The sequence below is a fragment of the Aegilops tauschii genome, chromosome 1 (genome assembly GCF_002575655.3).
Source record: "Aegilops tauschii subsp. strangulata cultivar AL8/78 chromosome 1, Aet v6.0, whole genome shotgun sequence".
Taxonomy (NCBI): Eukaryota; Viridiplantae; Streptophyta; class Magnoliopsida; order Poales; family Poaceae; genus Aegilops; species Aegilops tauschii.
In genome coordinates, this window is record NC_053035.3 from 7,695,057 (window position 1) to 7,710,574 (window position 15,518).

The window sequence follows — 15,518 nt, forward strand, 5'->3', positions numbered from 1 at the left end:
GTTGCAAGAACGCGGTCGGTGGAGTCATACACGAAGCGATTCAGATCGTGGCCGAATCCGATCTAAGCATCGAACAACGGTGCCTCCGCGTTCAACACACATGCAGCCCGGTGAAGTCTCCCGTGCCTTGATCCAGCAAGGAGAGAGGGAGAGGTTGGGGAAGACTCCGTCCAGCAGCAGCACAACGGCATGGTGGTGATGGAGGAGCATGGCACTCCAGCAGGGCTTCGCCAAGCACTGCGAGAGACGAGGAGGGAGAGGGGTAGGGCTGCGCCAAGAGAGAGGGAGACTCGTTTCTTCTGCAGCCCCAAAACCCCCACTATTTATAGGAGGGGGGAGGAGGGTGCGCCCCCTCTAGGGTTCCCACCCCTAGGGGGGCGGCAGCCCTAGATTGGAAGGAGGGGGGCGGCCAAGAGGGGGAGAGAGGGGGGGCGCACCCTACGTGGGCCTTAGGCCCATCTGAGCCTAGGGTTTTCCCGCTTCCTCCTTTCCATGCGCCTTGGGCCTCTTGTGGGAGGCGCACCAGCCCACCTAGGGGCTGGTCCCTTCCCACACTTGGCCCACGTAGGCCTCCGGGGTTGGTGGCCCCTCCCGGTGGACCCTCGGAACCCTCCGGTGGTCCCGGTACATTACCGGTGACGCCCGGAACTCTTCCGGTGGCCAAAACCTCACTTCCTATATATTATTCTTTACCTCCGGACCATTCCGGAACTCCTCGTGGCATCCAGGATCTCATCAGGGACTCCGAACAACATTTGGTAACCACGTATATCTATTCCCTATAACCCTAGCGTCATCGAACCTTAAGTGTGTAGACCCTACGGGTTCGGGAACCATGCAGACATGACCGAGACATTCTCCAGCCAATAACCAACAGCGGGATCTGGATACCCATGTTGGCTCCCACATGTTCCACGATGATCTCATCGGATGAACCACGATGTCGGAGATTCAATCAATCCCGTATACAATTCCCTTTGTCAATCGGTGTGTTACTTGCCCGAGATTCGATCGCCGGTATCCCAATACATCGTCCAATCTCATTACTGGCAAGTCACTTTACTCGTTCCGTAATGCATGATCCCGTGACTAACTACTTAGTCACACTGAGCTCATTATGGTGATGCATTACCGAGTGGGCCCAGAGATACCTCTCCGTCATACGGAGTGACAAATCCCAGTCTCGATTCGTACCAACCCAACAGACACTTTCGGAGATACCTGTAGTGTACCTTTATAGCCACCCAGTTACATTGTGACGTTTGGTACACCCAAAGCATTCCTATGGTATCCGGGAGTTGCACAATCTCATGGTCTAAGGAAATGATACTTGACATTAGAAAAGCTCTTAGCAAACGAACTACACGATCTTGTGCTATGCTTAGGATTGGGTCTTGTCCATCACATCATTCTTCTAATGATGTGATCCCGTTATCAATGACATCCAATGTCCATGGTCAGGAAACCATAATCATCTATTGATCAACGAGCTAGTCAACTAGAGACTTACTAGGGACATGTTGTGGTCTATGTATTCACACATGTATTACGGTTTCCAGTTAATACAATTATAGCATGAACAATAGACAATTATCATGAACAAGGAAATACAATAATAACCATTTTATTATTGCCTCTAGGGCATATTTCCAACAATATTTTCAGTCATGGCAAACGATGGCGTTTACCTTGTGATGATGTGGCCCCGATCCACTTGATCTCAATTATAGCGGGACGCGTAGCTGGTACCCGCCGTGGAAGAGATATATAGGAGGGGGGGAGAAAGCACCCCTATGTGTACCTTCCTCGCCTCCTTTTGCATAATCTGGACGTCACATGTTTGACGGCGTGGCCACCAATGTCGCTCATGCCCTCCTCCAGCCCCTGAACATGCCCTATCCCAACGCGGCCACACACCGCCGCTACGTACCTCCATCGGAGTCCTCTGAATCGAGGAGTTGCCAAACACGGCCAGGTAGGAGATGAGGGCGACGTCGCTGGCGATGGCTGCACGGTGGAGGCAGCGTCTCCCACAGACCGCTAACTAGTCCTAGAATACTTATTGTTGGAAGAACAACCCTATCTATTACTACTCCATTTATTTGAAGGAGAAGAAGAAATGACAACAGTATATAGATGGAGAGATTGATGGGAAATCAATCGACCGGGGTGTTAATTAGCGCTCGCGCTGGTTCAATTCGAGTGACCGAACGCCAAGGAGTTATTAAATGCTAATTAGGGAGATGATAAATGTGTGGGGTCATGGCAGTCGCCAATGAAAGGAAAGGGTGGAACGATGGACCTACCTATGGGCTTGCGATGGCCTTTTAGTGTCCAGTTAAGCGTACGTGTAAAGCCCAAGCAAAAACATCAAGGCCGAGGCTTACCAGCGAGCGCTAAGGTGTCTGATAAAAAAAGCTAAACAGCGAGCGGTAAGGCTGACAACGACTATAATAATTGGGAGTGACGTAGCTTCATGAGAAGGCAGGAAAATCACCAAGTTGGGTGCCCTATTTAGATATAGAAGATAAATTAACTAATATGCATCCCACGCTAACCACCGACCGAATCAGTCGAGCTGAGTGTGACAAGAATTCAATCAACTATTTCGTACAATGAACGTGCACTTTCATGTAGTAATATTCTCCGAACGGATGATTGGAACCACTCCTTAGGTGCATAATGGGTGGGGTCACCCCAATTGCACTATTTATTTGAAGCTAGCAGCAGCAATAATACATGGTTTGTTCTTGGATGAAACACAACACTTACACGATACATTTAATTAATGATGTGTGGTACAATTAGTTGCATCACTGAACAAAGTACCTCCATCAACTTTTACTCGAGGAAGGGGTAGTCGGTGTAGCCGACGACGGGGTCGGAGATGTAGAAAGTCATTCTATCGTACTTGTTCAGCTCTGCACCGATCTCGAACCTCTTTGGCAGGTCCGGGTTCGCCAAGAACGACCGCCCGAAGGAGACCAAATCAGTGTACCCCTCGGCAACCACCTTGCCCCCTTCCTCGCGGTCGTACCCACCATTGGCCATAAATGTACCTTTGAACGCCTCCCTGTATGGCAGCAAGCGCTTTGGGACCACCCGCCGTCCATCGACGATGGCCATCCTCGGCTCGACCATGTGGAGATAGAGGATGTTGTAGTCATTGAGCTTGGTGGACATGTGGAGCGCGAGGGCATGCGGGTCGGAGTCGTGGCAATCCATGTAGTCGGTGAAGGGGGAGAGGCGGATGCCCACACGGTGGCCACCGACCTCCTTCACGACGGCGTCCACCACCTCGAGAGCAAAGCGGCTCCGGTTCTCGATGCTGCCACCATACTTGTCGGTGCGGTCATTCGCACTGTCCTTGAGGAACTGCTCGATGAGGTACCCATTGGCCCCGTGGATCTCCACACCGTCAAAACCTGCCACGCCATTGACATCAGATCGAGCAATACATGTATACACCGGAAATTATTTTTGAGAAGGAGAAGTTTGACTAATCATTTTTAAGAAAATCATGCATATCAACAGCGTACCGGCGTTGATGGCGTTTCTAGCTGCCTTCCTGAAGTCGTCGACGATGGCCGGTATCTCCTCCACCTTGAGCCTCCTCGGCGGCGCGAACTCCTCCAGCCTCCCGTCATAGCTCATCTGCGGGCCCACCCCCTTGTCCGTGCACGACAGCGGCGCGGCACCACCGGGCTGGTACTCATAGGTGGACACGCGGCCGACGTGCCAGATCTGGCAGAAGATGAGAGCGCCCTTGGCATGCACTGCATCGACGATGGGCTTCCATGCCTCGACATGCTCCGCCGTCCACACGCCCGGTGTATCGCGGTACCCCTGCGCCGTGTCGGAGACGCCGGTGGCCTCGGTGATGAGAAGCCCGCCGACGGTGGCGCGCTGGGAGTAGTACACGGCGGCGTGCGGCTGCGGCACATTGCCGTAGGAGCGCTGGCGGGTTAGCGGGGCCAGGACGATCCGGTGGGCAAGGTCGAGCTGGCCCATCTTGTACGGCGTCAGGAGAGGGGTAGGCTCCATTGTTGAAGAGCAAAAAAAATGGCAGAAGGAGGCAGCTAGCTTATGTGATCTGAAGAACGAGGAAGAAGAAGATGCTCAGTGAGTGTAGTGGAGTCGATGGGCCTGGACATCCATTTTATAGACATTTTTTTCTCGCATGCAATGACGTGATATGATATGTACTACTCCATATGATATGGTTATACTGACATTATTGCTAATATTAAAGTACGTGAGGAACATGGGAGGCAACCGGCTGCCGCTTTAGCCGCCTGGATCGATCAGTCACATAGAGTACATCATAGGTGAGCTAAGCAGCATGGAACAGAGAGGCATCCATCCTAGTAGTATATTCTACTAATTCTCTGCCACCGACGATGCAACAATTTCAGTGATCACATGTCACAGGCTCACAGCGACGCATCAAGGTCTGTGCTTTTTGACTCTTGCTAAAGAGACAGCGGCAATGAATCATAAGTGCTCCTCTATCGCCCCATGGCTTTCTCTGCTTTGGGACGATGATGTCTACGGTTGCCAATGAAAACTAAATTATTTTTGCGATCCTGTTTCTAATAAGGAACCTCAGTCAGCGCTTCGGCCACTACAGAAAAATTATAAATTGCCTAGTTTTCTTTGGCATAAGTCGAATGTAATTTATCGAATACTCGGCTTACATTAAGCCTACTACAATTCAGAATGTACACAGCAAACGTATGAACCTTGGCTTAGACAACTAGACAACGAGTACACGAAAAAAAAAAATCTCTAGCGTTCGCTTTGCGAACTAGAGGATCTCAATTCTGGCAATCCATAATCCAGATGCTTCCGGTGCTCCGAATTGGATCGTCCATCACGGTGGGCGCGGGGACAAATACCCTTTTTTGGTTGGACAGCTGGTTGGGCCAACGGCCACTATATGCACACTCCCGCACATAACTGTAGAAGGTGCCCTCATGAATCTCGATAACCTACTCTTTCGTCTGATGCCCTGTAGAAAGGGGCCAATCGGAAGAACTTAGATTGTCTGGCCCTACACACGCCTACCTTAGACCAGGATGACATGGGTTGTCACCTGGAACCAAATGGTCTCTTCTCCTCTCAGTTCATCTATAGATCCCTGGTGGCTACTCCGGGACCAGAGGAACTGAATCTCCTCGGGAATTAGTCCGTGGCCGCCTCCCCTCGGGGATTGAGGTACGCAAGCGTAATGGCCTTGACGATGGTCAGTGCCCTTTGTGTGAGGTTCCAGAAGATTCGAATCACATCTTCTTCACTCTCCCCTCGGCTCGGTTTCTTTGGAGTTGCCTTCGCGAGGTGGTGGGTGGCAGGTGGTGCCATGACAACCCCCCAGACTTGTTTTGGGAGGTTCAAACCCACCAACCATCCATTCGTCCAACCCTTTTGGTGGTAGTTGGGGTGCTATCATGGACATTATGGACTGTGTGTAATAAGCGTGTGATTGAACATGTGATCGCACTTCACGCGCGACTAATGCTATTTATAAATTGTGTGGATTTCTGCAGCTATGGCGGGCGCTTAGCAAGAGGCACGCTCGGCAGGCCATCGGCGAGATCTCCTTGGACCTTCACGCCATCGCCTCGCGTCTTGTGCCGCCGCCCCCTTCACCGCCCCTCCACCGCCTCACGAGCCGGATTAGCTACCTAGTTTTATTTGAGGGGATGTTGTGTTGAGCCCCTAGCAAGACTATTTATTGTATGCTCGCTCTCACTACTTGAACTCCTCTCTGTATGAACTTTGCTGTTGGTTCTTGACATGTAATGAACCTTAAAGAAATGATCGGACGGTGGATGCATGCACTGGATACCCCGTGCATGGTAGAAAAAGCACAAGTAAGAGAATTTCTTGTTAGAAGAAAGCAATTGAACATTCGGTAGGATGAGTTCAAATAGTGCCAACTTGGAGATTTCATCAACCTGGCAGCTTGGCGTCGCCCAGGCCAGTCTCATGCTCCCTCCAATGTCGGTGTTTTAACGAAGCGCTCGTTTCAGGGTCGGCTGGTCAGTGTAGATCATGCATGCCTCCCTCTCTGCCACATGTACGGCGACTGAAATAACGAACGACTTACGCTAATTTTCATGCTAGAAACTAACACGCCTAAGATATTGGGAAGGAGGGAGTACTATATGAGGCCAGAGGGGAGACTGGCCAGGGGTGGTGCGAGAGGGCGTGTGTGGAGCCCTGGGTAGGAGAGTAGGGGAGGTGGATGAGTCGGTCCGGTGGATGGAGCAGTGGCGGATGGCGCCGAGCAGATACGGTGGACGTCGGAGCTGAGGCGTCCGGAAGCCGAGCCACACGACCATGGGTAGCCGAGAATACCCAGGAGCCGGGGGAAGAAGGCGATGACACATGCTTCTTCGTCGGGAACATCTCTTGGAGAGAAGATAGAGACAGGTTTACAGGGGTAATTTTGAGATAGCCAAAAAACTGACAAGGTACTGACAGTTTGACTCACAGAATTTCTTTTACACGTGTCGGCAATACTATTTTGGCAAATTGGCTACTACTAATATTTTGGCATGTTTGTTTTTCACCAGTGGTATTTTGGCTATTCAGTACTATTTCCGTACGAATGCAATTATGCAAATGATAACAGAAATGTTATAATTACTATTCAAAATCATAAGGCAAATAAGTACTTTAAAATACAAATATAATAAGACACCATGTATACTGTGATTAAAGAGTAATTGCGGGGTAAACTTGGTTGATTAATAAATTTGCAAAATGTGCATTTTGAAATAGAAGGCGCAAATTGGTTACAATATATGTCTTGGTCCCATCAATAAACCCTCTAAAACTCAAAAGGTTACGGAGTTTAAACTGGTCTTAATTCATTTGTAGTAGTACGTCAATATTTTTTTCAAAATGGCAGTTAGAGATGCTTAGTTAATGAAGGAAAACCGAGCGAATTGCCAAGTTAATTAGGGATAACCAGGCGAAAACCATGACAACCGCTGAGCGGCACACATAAAAAACCCCACACAAACCATTTTAAAAAGGGCCTCGACGGGACAGCACGCATGCGTCATCGTCATCATTCCTCTCCTAGAGGCGTCATCGCTGTCCCTACACTCTGAGCAAACGACTACGACTTCGACGTAGGCGATCATCAACTCAATGCACACTGTATAGCGGGCGCGTGAAGCTGCATGAAGATCTGTGACAAAAGTCAGCCACCTGCAGCCAAATAGCGCAGCTCCGACTCTGAAGGAGAATTCCAACGGACAAAACCAGGCACGGTTGGCACCACGGAAGATCGCCGAATGGCCACCCGCAACCAGTCATCGTATACAACAGGGGCCCGCAGCCGCAGCTTCGACTCCACAACAACATACAAACCGAGGCATTACCACGGACACGCCGGAGAACAGCCGACTACAGCAACCATTGCCGCGTCGCCAACATCTCTCATACAATCATTGTCACCACAGATGTATGGACGCCACACCCGCCGCAAACTACCAGTCCCGCTTGCCGATGCCGAGCACCATGACGAAGCTCCCAAGAGGGAAAACGACACATCAAAGTGCCGCCATCGTTCGATCACAAGATCAAGGGTTTCGCCTCGAGAGGCCACGATGGGCGGATCCGTGTAGGAGGGGCGCGGTAACAAAGCAACGATGCCTCCAAGAAGGTCATGACGACCACAACCGCCGCCAACGCTGGTCAAGGCACAAGGCCGAGACAGGGTCTTCACCCAAGCTCCGATAGTACCTCGGCCACACATCATCCCGCAACGACGCCGACAAGCCCACCAACCGCCACCACCATCGAAACCGCCCGTCGACGAAGAGGCACCAAGACCGCCGCAGCCAACCGCACCTTGCGAAGACCGCCGACGGCCATCCTCCCACACCAGGGCCCGCCATCCACCGCTGCCACCACCTCCGAACATGCCATATTTTATGTCTACGGAAAGCGCTGGCCTGTTACAAAAGTTTCACATTACATAAAAGACTATGGTTGTTATTAAATTAACAACATGTCTGCTTATACATAAAAAACGGTTAACAACACTTACGTAAACCACAACAAATTATACAATCAAAATATATTAGCTTTGTGCTGTCAAGAAATGTTAAGGTCAACATTTTTATAACAAGGAAAATGATTTATTACTCTTCATTAGCCTCCCTGTCAAACTCTCTTATGTCTCATCCTTTATGATTCATATGTAAAAGTACCTACATCTAAGGTGTCACTTTTATTTTCAATATTGAACGTACCATAAAGCTATGTTGGATTGGTACTGACCTAATAACTACCTAAGCAGAGTACACATTTCTAATTTTCATCCCTCATTTGTCCACTGGCTCATGCTTTCACTACTAGGGAAAAGCCTAGCAGCAGCGCGGGTTTTAGGCCTATCAGTAGTGCGGGCAGGAGCGCTACTGGTATGGCGCTACAGCTAAAGGTTAGCAGTAGCGTTGGTTAACCCACGCTACTGCTACACCGATTTAGTAGTAGCGCTTTCTCCACACAGCGCTACTGGTAATTACTAGTAGCACTTCTCCCAGCCCGCGCTACTACTATTATTCTGTATTTTATTTCATGTTGTATTCATACACCTCTATATAAGTTTTCATACCGCAGCAATTTAGAGATTGTTTTTACATCATAATGAGTTATTACATCACTGGGTGAAAGAACCGTGGACTAGTTTCAAGTGGATGGACATCCACTTGAAACTAATCCGCGGTTCTTTCACGCAATGATATAATAAATATCATCATCATCATCATATCATTAACAACTTATCATCATAATACATCATTGTCGTATAACACCTCCTCATGATCATCGTTTTCATCGATGAGACATCACATAGCAAATTGGTCACTAGTCATAATCACAACTACTCCTCATCATCAACTCTAACACATTGTACCACATAAACATATTGTACCTCATAGGACCTACTACATTCTCTTAGGACCTACTATATTCTCTAAGGTAAAATAGTAAAAAACAAGATAGCCCCTGGCTCTCCATTCTCTTATGACAACATATGTAATTCCCTTTGTACATCGGTATGTTACTTGGTCGAGATTCCATCGTCGGTATCTTCATACCTAATTCAATCTCGTTACCGACAAGTCTCTTTACTCGTTCCGTAATACATCATCCTGCAACTAACTCATTATTCACTTTGCTTGCAAGGCTTCTTATGATGTGTATTACCGAGAGGGCCCAGAGATACCTCTCCGATACTCAGAGTGACAAATCCTAATCTCGGTCTATGTCAACTCAACAAACACCTTCGGAGATACCTGTAGAGCATCTTTATAATCACCCATTTTCGTTGTGACGTTTGATAGCACACAAGGCATTCCTCCGGTATCCGGGAGTTGCATAATCTCATAGTCGAAGGAATATGTATTTGACATGAAGAAAGCAATAGCAATAAAACTGAACGATCAATATGCTAAGCTAACGGATGGGTCTTGTCCATCACATCAGCCTCCTAATGATATGATCCCGTTATCAAATTACAACTCATGTCCATGGTTAGGAAACCTTAACCATCTTTGATCAACGAGCTAGTCAAGTAGAGGCTTACTAGGGACACAGTGTTTGTCTATGTACTCACACATGTATTTAGGTTTCCGATCAATACAATTCTAGCATGAATAATAAACATTTATCATGAATAAGGAAATATAAAATAACAACTTTATTATTGTCTCTATGGCATATTTCCTTCAAGATCACGAGTTGCTGCATGGTGGCGAGCAGCAGTACAAGTTGTAGCCCCAAGCGCCGCGGCACTGCAGCGTGGCCAACTCCAACCTGAGCAGCACCATACCGAGCGCCGCAGCCCCGCCTCGTCCCGCTGTGCCGAGCGGTCGTGCACAAGCTCTTGGCTGCGGGCGTGCGCGAGCCCTTTGGTGCTAGTGCTGGTCCTGGTGGCGCTCACATCGGGATAGAGAAGGAGCGGTGGCGGTGCACTGCAGCATGGCCAACTCCAACCTGAGCAGCACCAGAGCGGCGCTGGCGCCTGTAGCCATGGCTACCATCTCTGGATCCCCTGGAACTCCTCGTGCGCCACAAATCTCCGCCAGTGCGGCGGCCAGCATGGTGAAGGTGCTGCCCCAGAGCTTTCCTGTGATCAGCACGGCGGAGGCGCTGCGGGACGGGCTACGGCTGCGCGTGCGGGAAAGATATGCGATAGCGGAGATCGAGGTAGGGACCCAGACTCGGCTCATGGGGTGGCTGTTTGGTGGGACCAGAGAGGACACAGCGGGCGACGAGATCGTTCGTTTCTGTCCGTTCGAGATGAGTATTCTGTGCAGGTTTGCATCTTGACGTATCACGAACGCATACCAGGCGGACAACATGTCCGTTTGGGTACTCCCGTTGGGATAAGTTTTGTGTGCGGATGATCCAAACAGACAAAATGGGTCTAGCATTGGAGTTGGCCTAAGAACAACTCCAATGCGCCGACCCAAACGGATGCGTGCTTTGTCCACTTTTTGTCCGTTTGGGTCGGCCGCCCACTTGTCGTCCACCCCGTTTTGCATTTGGGTTAGCCATGCGCCCAACATGCCAACCCATTTTCTCCTTGGCGGCCGGCCTGTCGTAGGTTTTCAAACATAATTCAAACAAAATACAACATTTTACATAGTTTCACAACCTAACGAATATATCATAGTTCACTCTCCAAATAAATGTATTATAGTGTACAAGCCAAAAAAAAATTGTCTCAAATACATTTTAAGAAAGATGCATCTATTGGTTGCCAACATGAGCCCACATATACTCAACCAAATAATTTTGCAGCTGAATGTGAGATTCCCAATCACACACAAGTAGGAAAAGGGGCTTTTACCCCGGTTTGTAAGGGCCTTTTGTCCCGGTTCTCGAACCGGGACTAAAGGGTCGTTACTAATGCCTCCCCCCTTTAGTCCCAGTTCTTACACGAACCGGGACAGAAGGTCCTCCACGTGGCCGCTGCTGCGGGACCAGGCAGGGGGCCTTTGGTCCCGGTTGGTGCCACCAACCGGGACCAATAGGCAGGGCCTTTTGTCCCGGTTGGTGTCACCAACCGGGACCAATAGGCATCCACGCGTCAGCAGCTGGCAGGAGCTGAGGTTTTTGTTTTTTTTTGAAAGGGGGTGGTTTAGGGGTTTTGGGGGGTTAATTTAGGTGTTTCATATATTGTGTTAGCTAGCTAATTAATAGAGAGAAGTGTCCTCTCTTATCTCCGTGCTTGGTCGACGCTACGTACTATATACGTATGGAGAGGAGTAGACACGCTAGCTAGTAATCAAATGAAGGAAACAGAAGATCGTCATGAACATATGCATACAGAGAGAAGTGATATCGACCACCTCTCCTTCTCCGAGATATTGGTCGAACAACAAGTTCTCGTATATCTATCTGACACTACCGGCTACATATATACAATAATTATCTCTTACAATACAATCTCCTAATTAAATTGTAGGAACACATGGTCCACATAGTATTCTCCGTTTTCAGCGATCACGTGGTCAAGGAAGAATGCCGCCAATTCCTCTTGAATTCCTCGCATACGATCTGGTGCTAGGAGTTCATCCCGCTTCCGAAACATCTAATTTGAAGAAGGGGGTCAATACATATATATATATGAATAAATGACACTCAACACAAATGATGGTAATAAAATAAAATTGTGAATATTATTGCTTACGCACTTCATATTGTTCTTCAGTGTAGCCCCGCTCACAGGTCGTGTAGCGGATGGACTCGCAAACGTAGTATCCACAGTAATTATTCCCGGGTTCCTGCCACAACCACTTTACAAGAAATAGAGGTCAATCAAACTGATAAGCAAGCATGCTAAATGGTATTGATGAAACTAGCGCTTGAATCACTAGGAGATGCGCGGAACATGCTACTATAGTACTTACTTTCGGGTGATTAAATTGCAGCTTCTTCGGCAGTCCCGAAGCTTTTGAGGTGAATTTTCTCCAAACCCTGCCAGACAAAGAAAACAATTACTTGATATCAGGAAATGAACAAAGTTGCTGCTATGGTGGATAATGATCGATTTAACTTACTTCTCGAGCATTTGAGTCATGTTCGCATAGTCCTGGGGATCTTTTCGTCTCGAGTCTAAGACGGTTACTACTCCCTGCTCAAGCTTAATCTCTAGGAGAATATAGTGGAAGCTGCGCATGCATGCATAAGTCATCAATTACATTACCATAACCTGGACTAATAAGGGAAACCGAATATGCACAAGACAGTAACACTCACTTGAAGTTGTAAGGAAAGAGTATTATATCTTTGTTTTGATTTAATACCAACGATTGTAGCAAGTTGGCCTCGGCTTCTTTGGGATGTTTTTCAACCGTATATGCATCTATGAGATTTGTGCTAATGAACCCAATATCACCGATTTGTCTTTTCTTCAATTCGGCGATCTTCAATCTGCATAATATAGTGAGGATAAGTATAAATACATGCAATGAAAGAGCTGACCTATATAGAGAGACTTAATGACAGAAGTAGTACTACTTACAGACAGTAGCAAGTGATCGTTGTTTTATCGAGGGCCTTTTGATTGTAAAACTGGAAGAAATCCTCAAATGGAACATTCAGCAGATCAATTCCAATGAGGTCATGCTCCGGTTTATCTCTCAGCGTCAAAGTATCCATCCCATCAGACTCTCTGCAGGTTTTCATGTACCAATCATGTAGTCTACGCATCATCGTGCTTAGAGATCTTTCATCTTTGACGAGAGGCTTCCCGTAATGGTATTTGTGTTCGTCCACCTCCATGATTTCATAATGTACATCGTCGGGCAGGTAATCTCCAAGATTGCTATAACCGGGCACCATACTCGGATCATTAGCGACGATCTTTTGACACCTTGAGCGGGGGGCACGATTGGTTCACTTGTTCGCCGAGCTGGGCAATTTTTTCCCAGCTCGTCATTCTTTTAACCTTTTATCACTGACAGTGCTTCCCGATCGCTCCGCTTCGGCATATGTCTTTGCAAGAATGAGGCGAAGGAGGAGGAGGCTGGCTGCTCTGGCGCGCCGCCGCTGGCGGAGAAGGAGGCGGAGTGCCGTCACGCGCCGGAGAAGGAGGCTGAGTGCCCTGATCACTCACCGGAGGAGGAGGCAGAGTGCCCTTACTCGCCGGAGCCGTCCAGTTCGGAAGCTTGATCAGCTCCTTCCGCCATAGGCATGGAGTCTTCAGAGCAGAACCCAGCCGAGTCTCCCCTTCACCGGTAGGGTGGTCAAGCTGGAGCTCCTCAAATCCCTCCGTTATTTCATCCACCATCACCCTAGCATATCCTTCTGGAATCGGCCGGCAGTGGTAGGTTGCGCCGGGTTCAGGAGGTAAAACAGAGCCAACAGCCGCCTTGACTTCGAAGTTCTGCCATTCCGCCATAAGGTGGCAATGTTGAGACTCCGTGATAGCATCCACTGGGTAGCTAGCAGGAGCCACATGCTCCAGCTGAAGCAGCTCGGTCGAAGCCACGCTGCTTCTCCGCTGAGATGGCGGTGTAGCTTCGGGGGCAGTTTCGGCATGTCGATTGCCGTCTCGTTCCTCTAGCGCTTGAACCCTTTCGTGCGGCTTCTGAATTTGGATCTGGTCCACTTTTTTCCTCCTCTCCTGGGTTTTGTAACCGCCCGCGTCCGGAAAACCAGCCTTCCACGGAACGGAGCCTGGCATGCCTCGTGTCCGTCCAGGGTGCTCAGCATTCCCGAGGGCCATTGTGAGCTCGTCGTTCTCTCTGTCTGGAACGAATGTCCCTTCCTGCGCTGCATCGATATATTGCTGAATCTTCTTGACTGGTATTCTCAAAAGCTCGTTCGTCCAAACGCACCTCCCTGATACAGGGTCCAAGGTTCCGCCAGCCCCGAAGAACCAAGTCCGGCAACGGTCTGTCCAGTTCATTGTCTGTGGTTCGATCCCTTTTTCAAGCAGATCATTCTCAGCCTTGGCCCACTTAGGTCGGGCTTTAAGGTAGCCACCTGACCCCGTGCGATGGTGAAGCTTCTTCTTTGCAGCATTCTTCTTGTTTGTCGCTGACATCTTCTTACTCTTTTTCGATGTCTTGTGGGCCACAAATGCAGGCAGTGATCTCTGATCTTCTCATACCGGCCGATGAATTCTGGTGTCTCTTCTTTGTCGACAAACGTTTTCAGCTCATTCTTCCACCTCCTGAATAGGTCTGCCATCTTCTTAAGAGCATGAGACTTGATTAATTGCTCTATAACTGGCTTCTCCGGATCCTCCTCTGGCGGTAGGGTGAAATTTGCCTTCAGCTCAGTCCAAAGATCATCTTTCTGCATATCATTGACATAAGACACCTCAGGGTCTTCCTTCTTAGGCTTATACCATTGGTGGATACTGATCGGGATCTTGTCCCTAACTAGAACCCCGCACTGAGCAGCAAATGCATCCTTTGTCCGGATGGGTTCAATCGGTTGGCCGTCGCGCGCGATTGCTGTGATCTCAAACCTTTCATCCGAGTGCAACTTTCTCTTCGGGCCTCGTCTCTTTACCGCAGTTGTGCTCGATCCGGAGGGCTAGAAAAAAGAAGAAAGACGAGTGTTAATTAATATGTGTACATACCAAAACAATGAATGCATCAATTAGCTAGTCAGCACAGGCTTAACTAATATATTTACCTGGCCGGACTCTGTTCGGTCACCGGAGCCGTCACCACGGGCTCCTTCGTCTTGCACCAGCATTGGGTCACCGGAGCCATCATAATCATGTCTTTCCTCCTCCACTCTTTGATCACCGTAGCCTGCTTCTTCACCCTGTTCTTCCAGACCATCATTGTCGTTAAGATACGACAAGATATCACCTCCGGCTAAGATTATGTCCCCCAACACCTCTTCTGCTTGCTCATCTCGTCCGTGCTCCATTGTTTCTGCAAATATTACAACATGGCAATTATTACACAAACATGACAGCATGTGGATATATTAGTGCAAACGTAGACCTAGCTTATTCTGGGTTTGGGGTGGCCTAGGCAACGCTTCAAGGGTAGGGGCGTGGCGGGAGGGGGTAGGAGACCGACATCGTTTTTTTCTAGGGTTTGGGTGTCCTCGAGAGTTTTGGTCGAGCGAGAGGGCCGGGGGGTGCTCCCGTGGTATAAGTTATCACGGTCGAGAGGGGGTATAAATATCGACCGTCCATCATGTCGAAGTTATCTGGGAGGGAGTTATATATATCGACAACGACGACATACATACATGGGAAAATAATGTTATCGGGGAGGGGGTATATCGACCCCCCCCCACGTGTTGAAGTTATCGGGAGGGGGTTATATCGACAACGACGACATACGTACATGGGAAAATAATATTATCGGCGGGGAGGGGGTATATCGAGCCCCCCTCGTGTTGAAGTTATCGGGAGAGGGGTATATCGACGACGACAGACCCGATAAAACATAAGAAAACGAAGAAGAAATAAAAAGAGGAGAAGAAGAAAAGGAATAGAGGAGAAGATCGAAGAAAAA

At 48.7% G+C, this 15,518-nt stretch overlaps 1 protein-coding gene across 1 annotated transcript; it reads right to left on the reverse strand.

Moving 5' to 3' along the window:
• Positions 1 to 2,594: 2,594 nt before the first annotated feature.
• LOC109783974 (putative 12-oxophytodienoate reductase 5) lies at positions 2,595 to 6,471 on the reverse strand. Its single transcript, XM_020342583.4, has 2 exons — positions 3,540 to 6,471; positions 2,595 to 3,425 (listed from the first exon to the last, which is right to left on the reverse strand). Exons 1-2 carry the CDS (start codon positions 4,042 to 4,044, stop codon positions 2,842 to 2,844), a joined length of 1,089 nt encoding a protein of 362 aa, XP_020198172.1. The 5' UTR covers positions 4,045 to 6,471; the 3' UTR covers positions 2,595 to 2,841.
• Between the last annotated feature and the right edge of the window lie 9,047 nt (positions 6,472 to 15,518).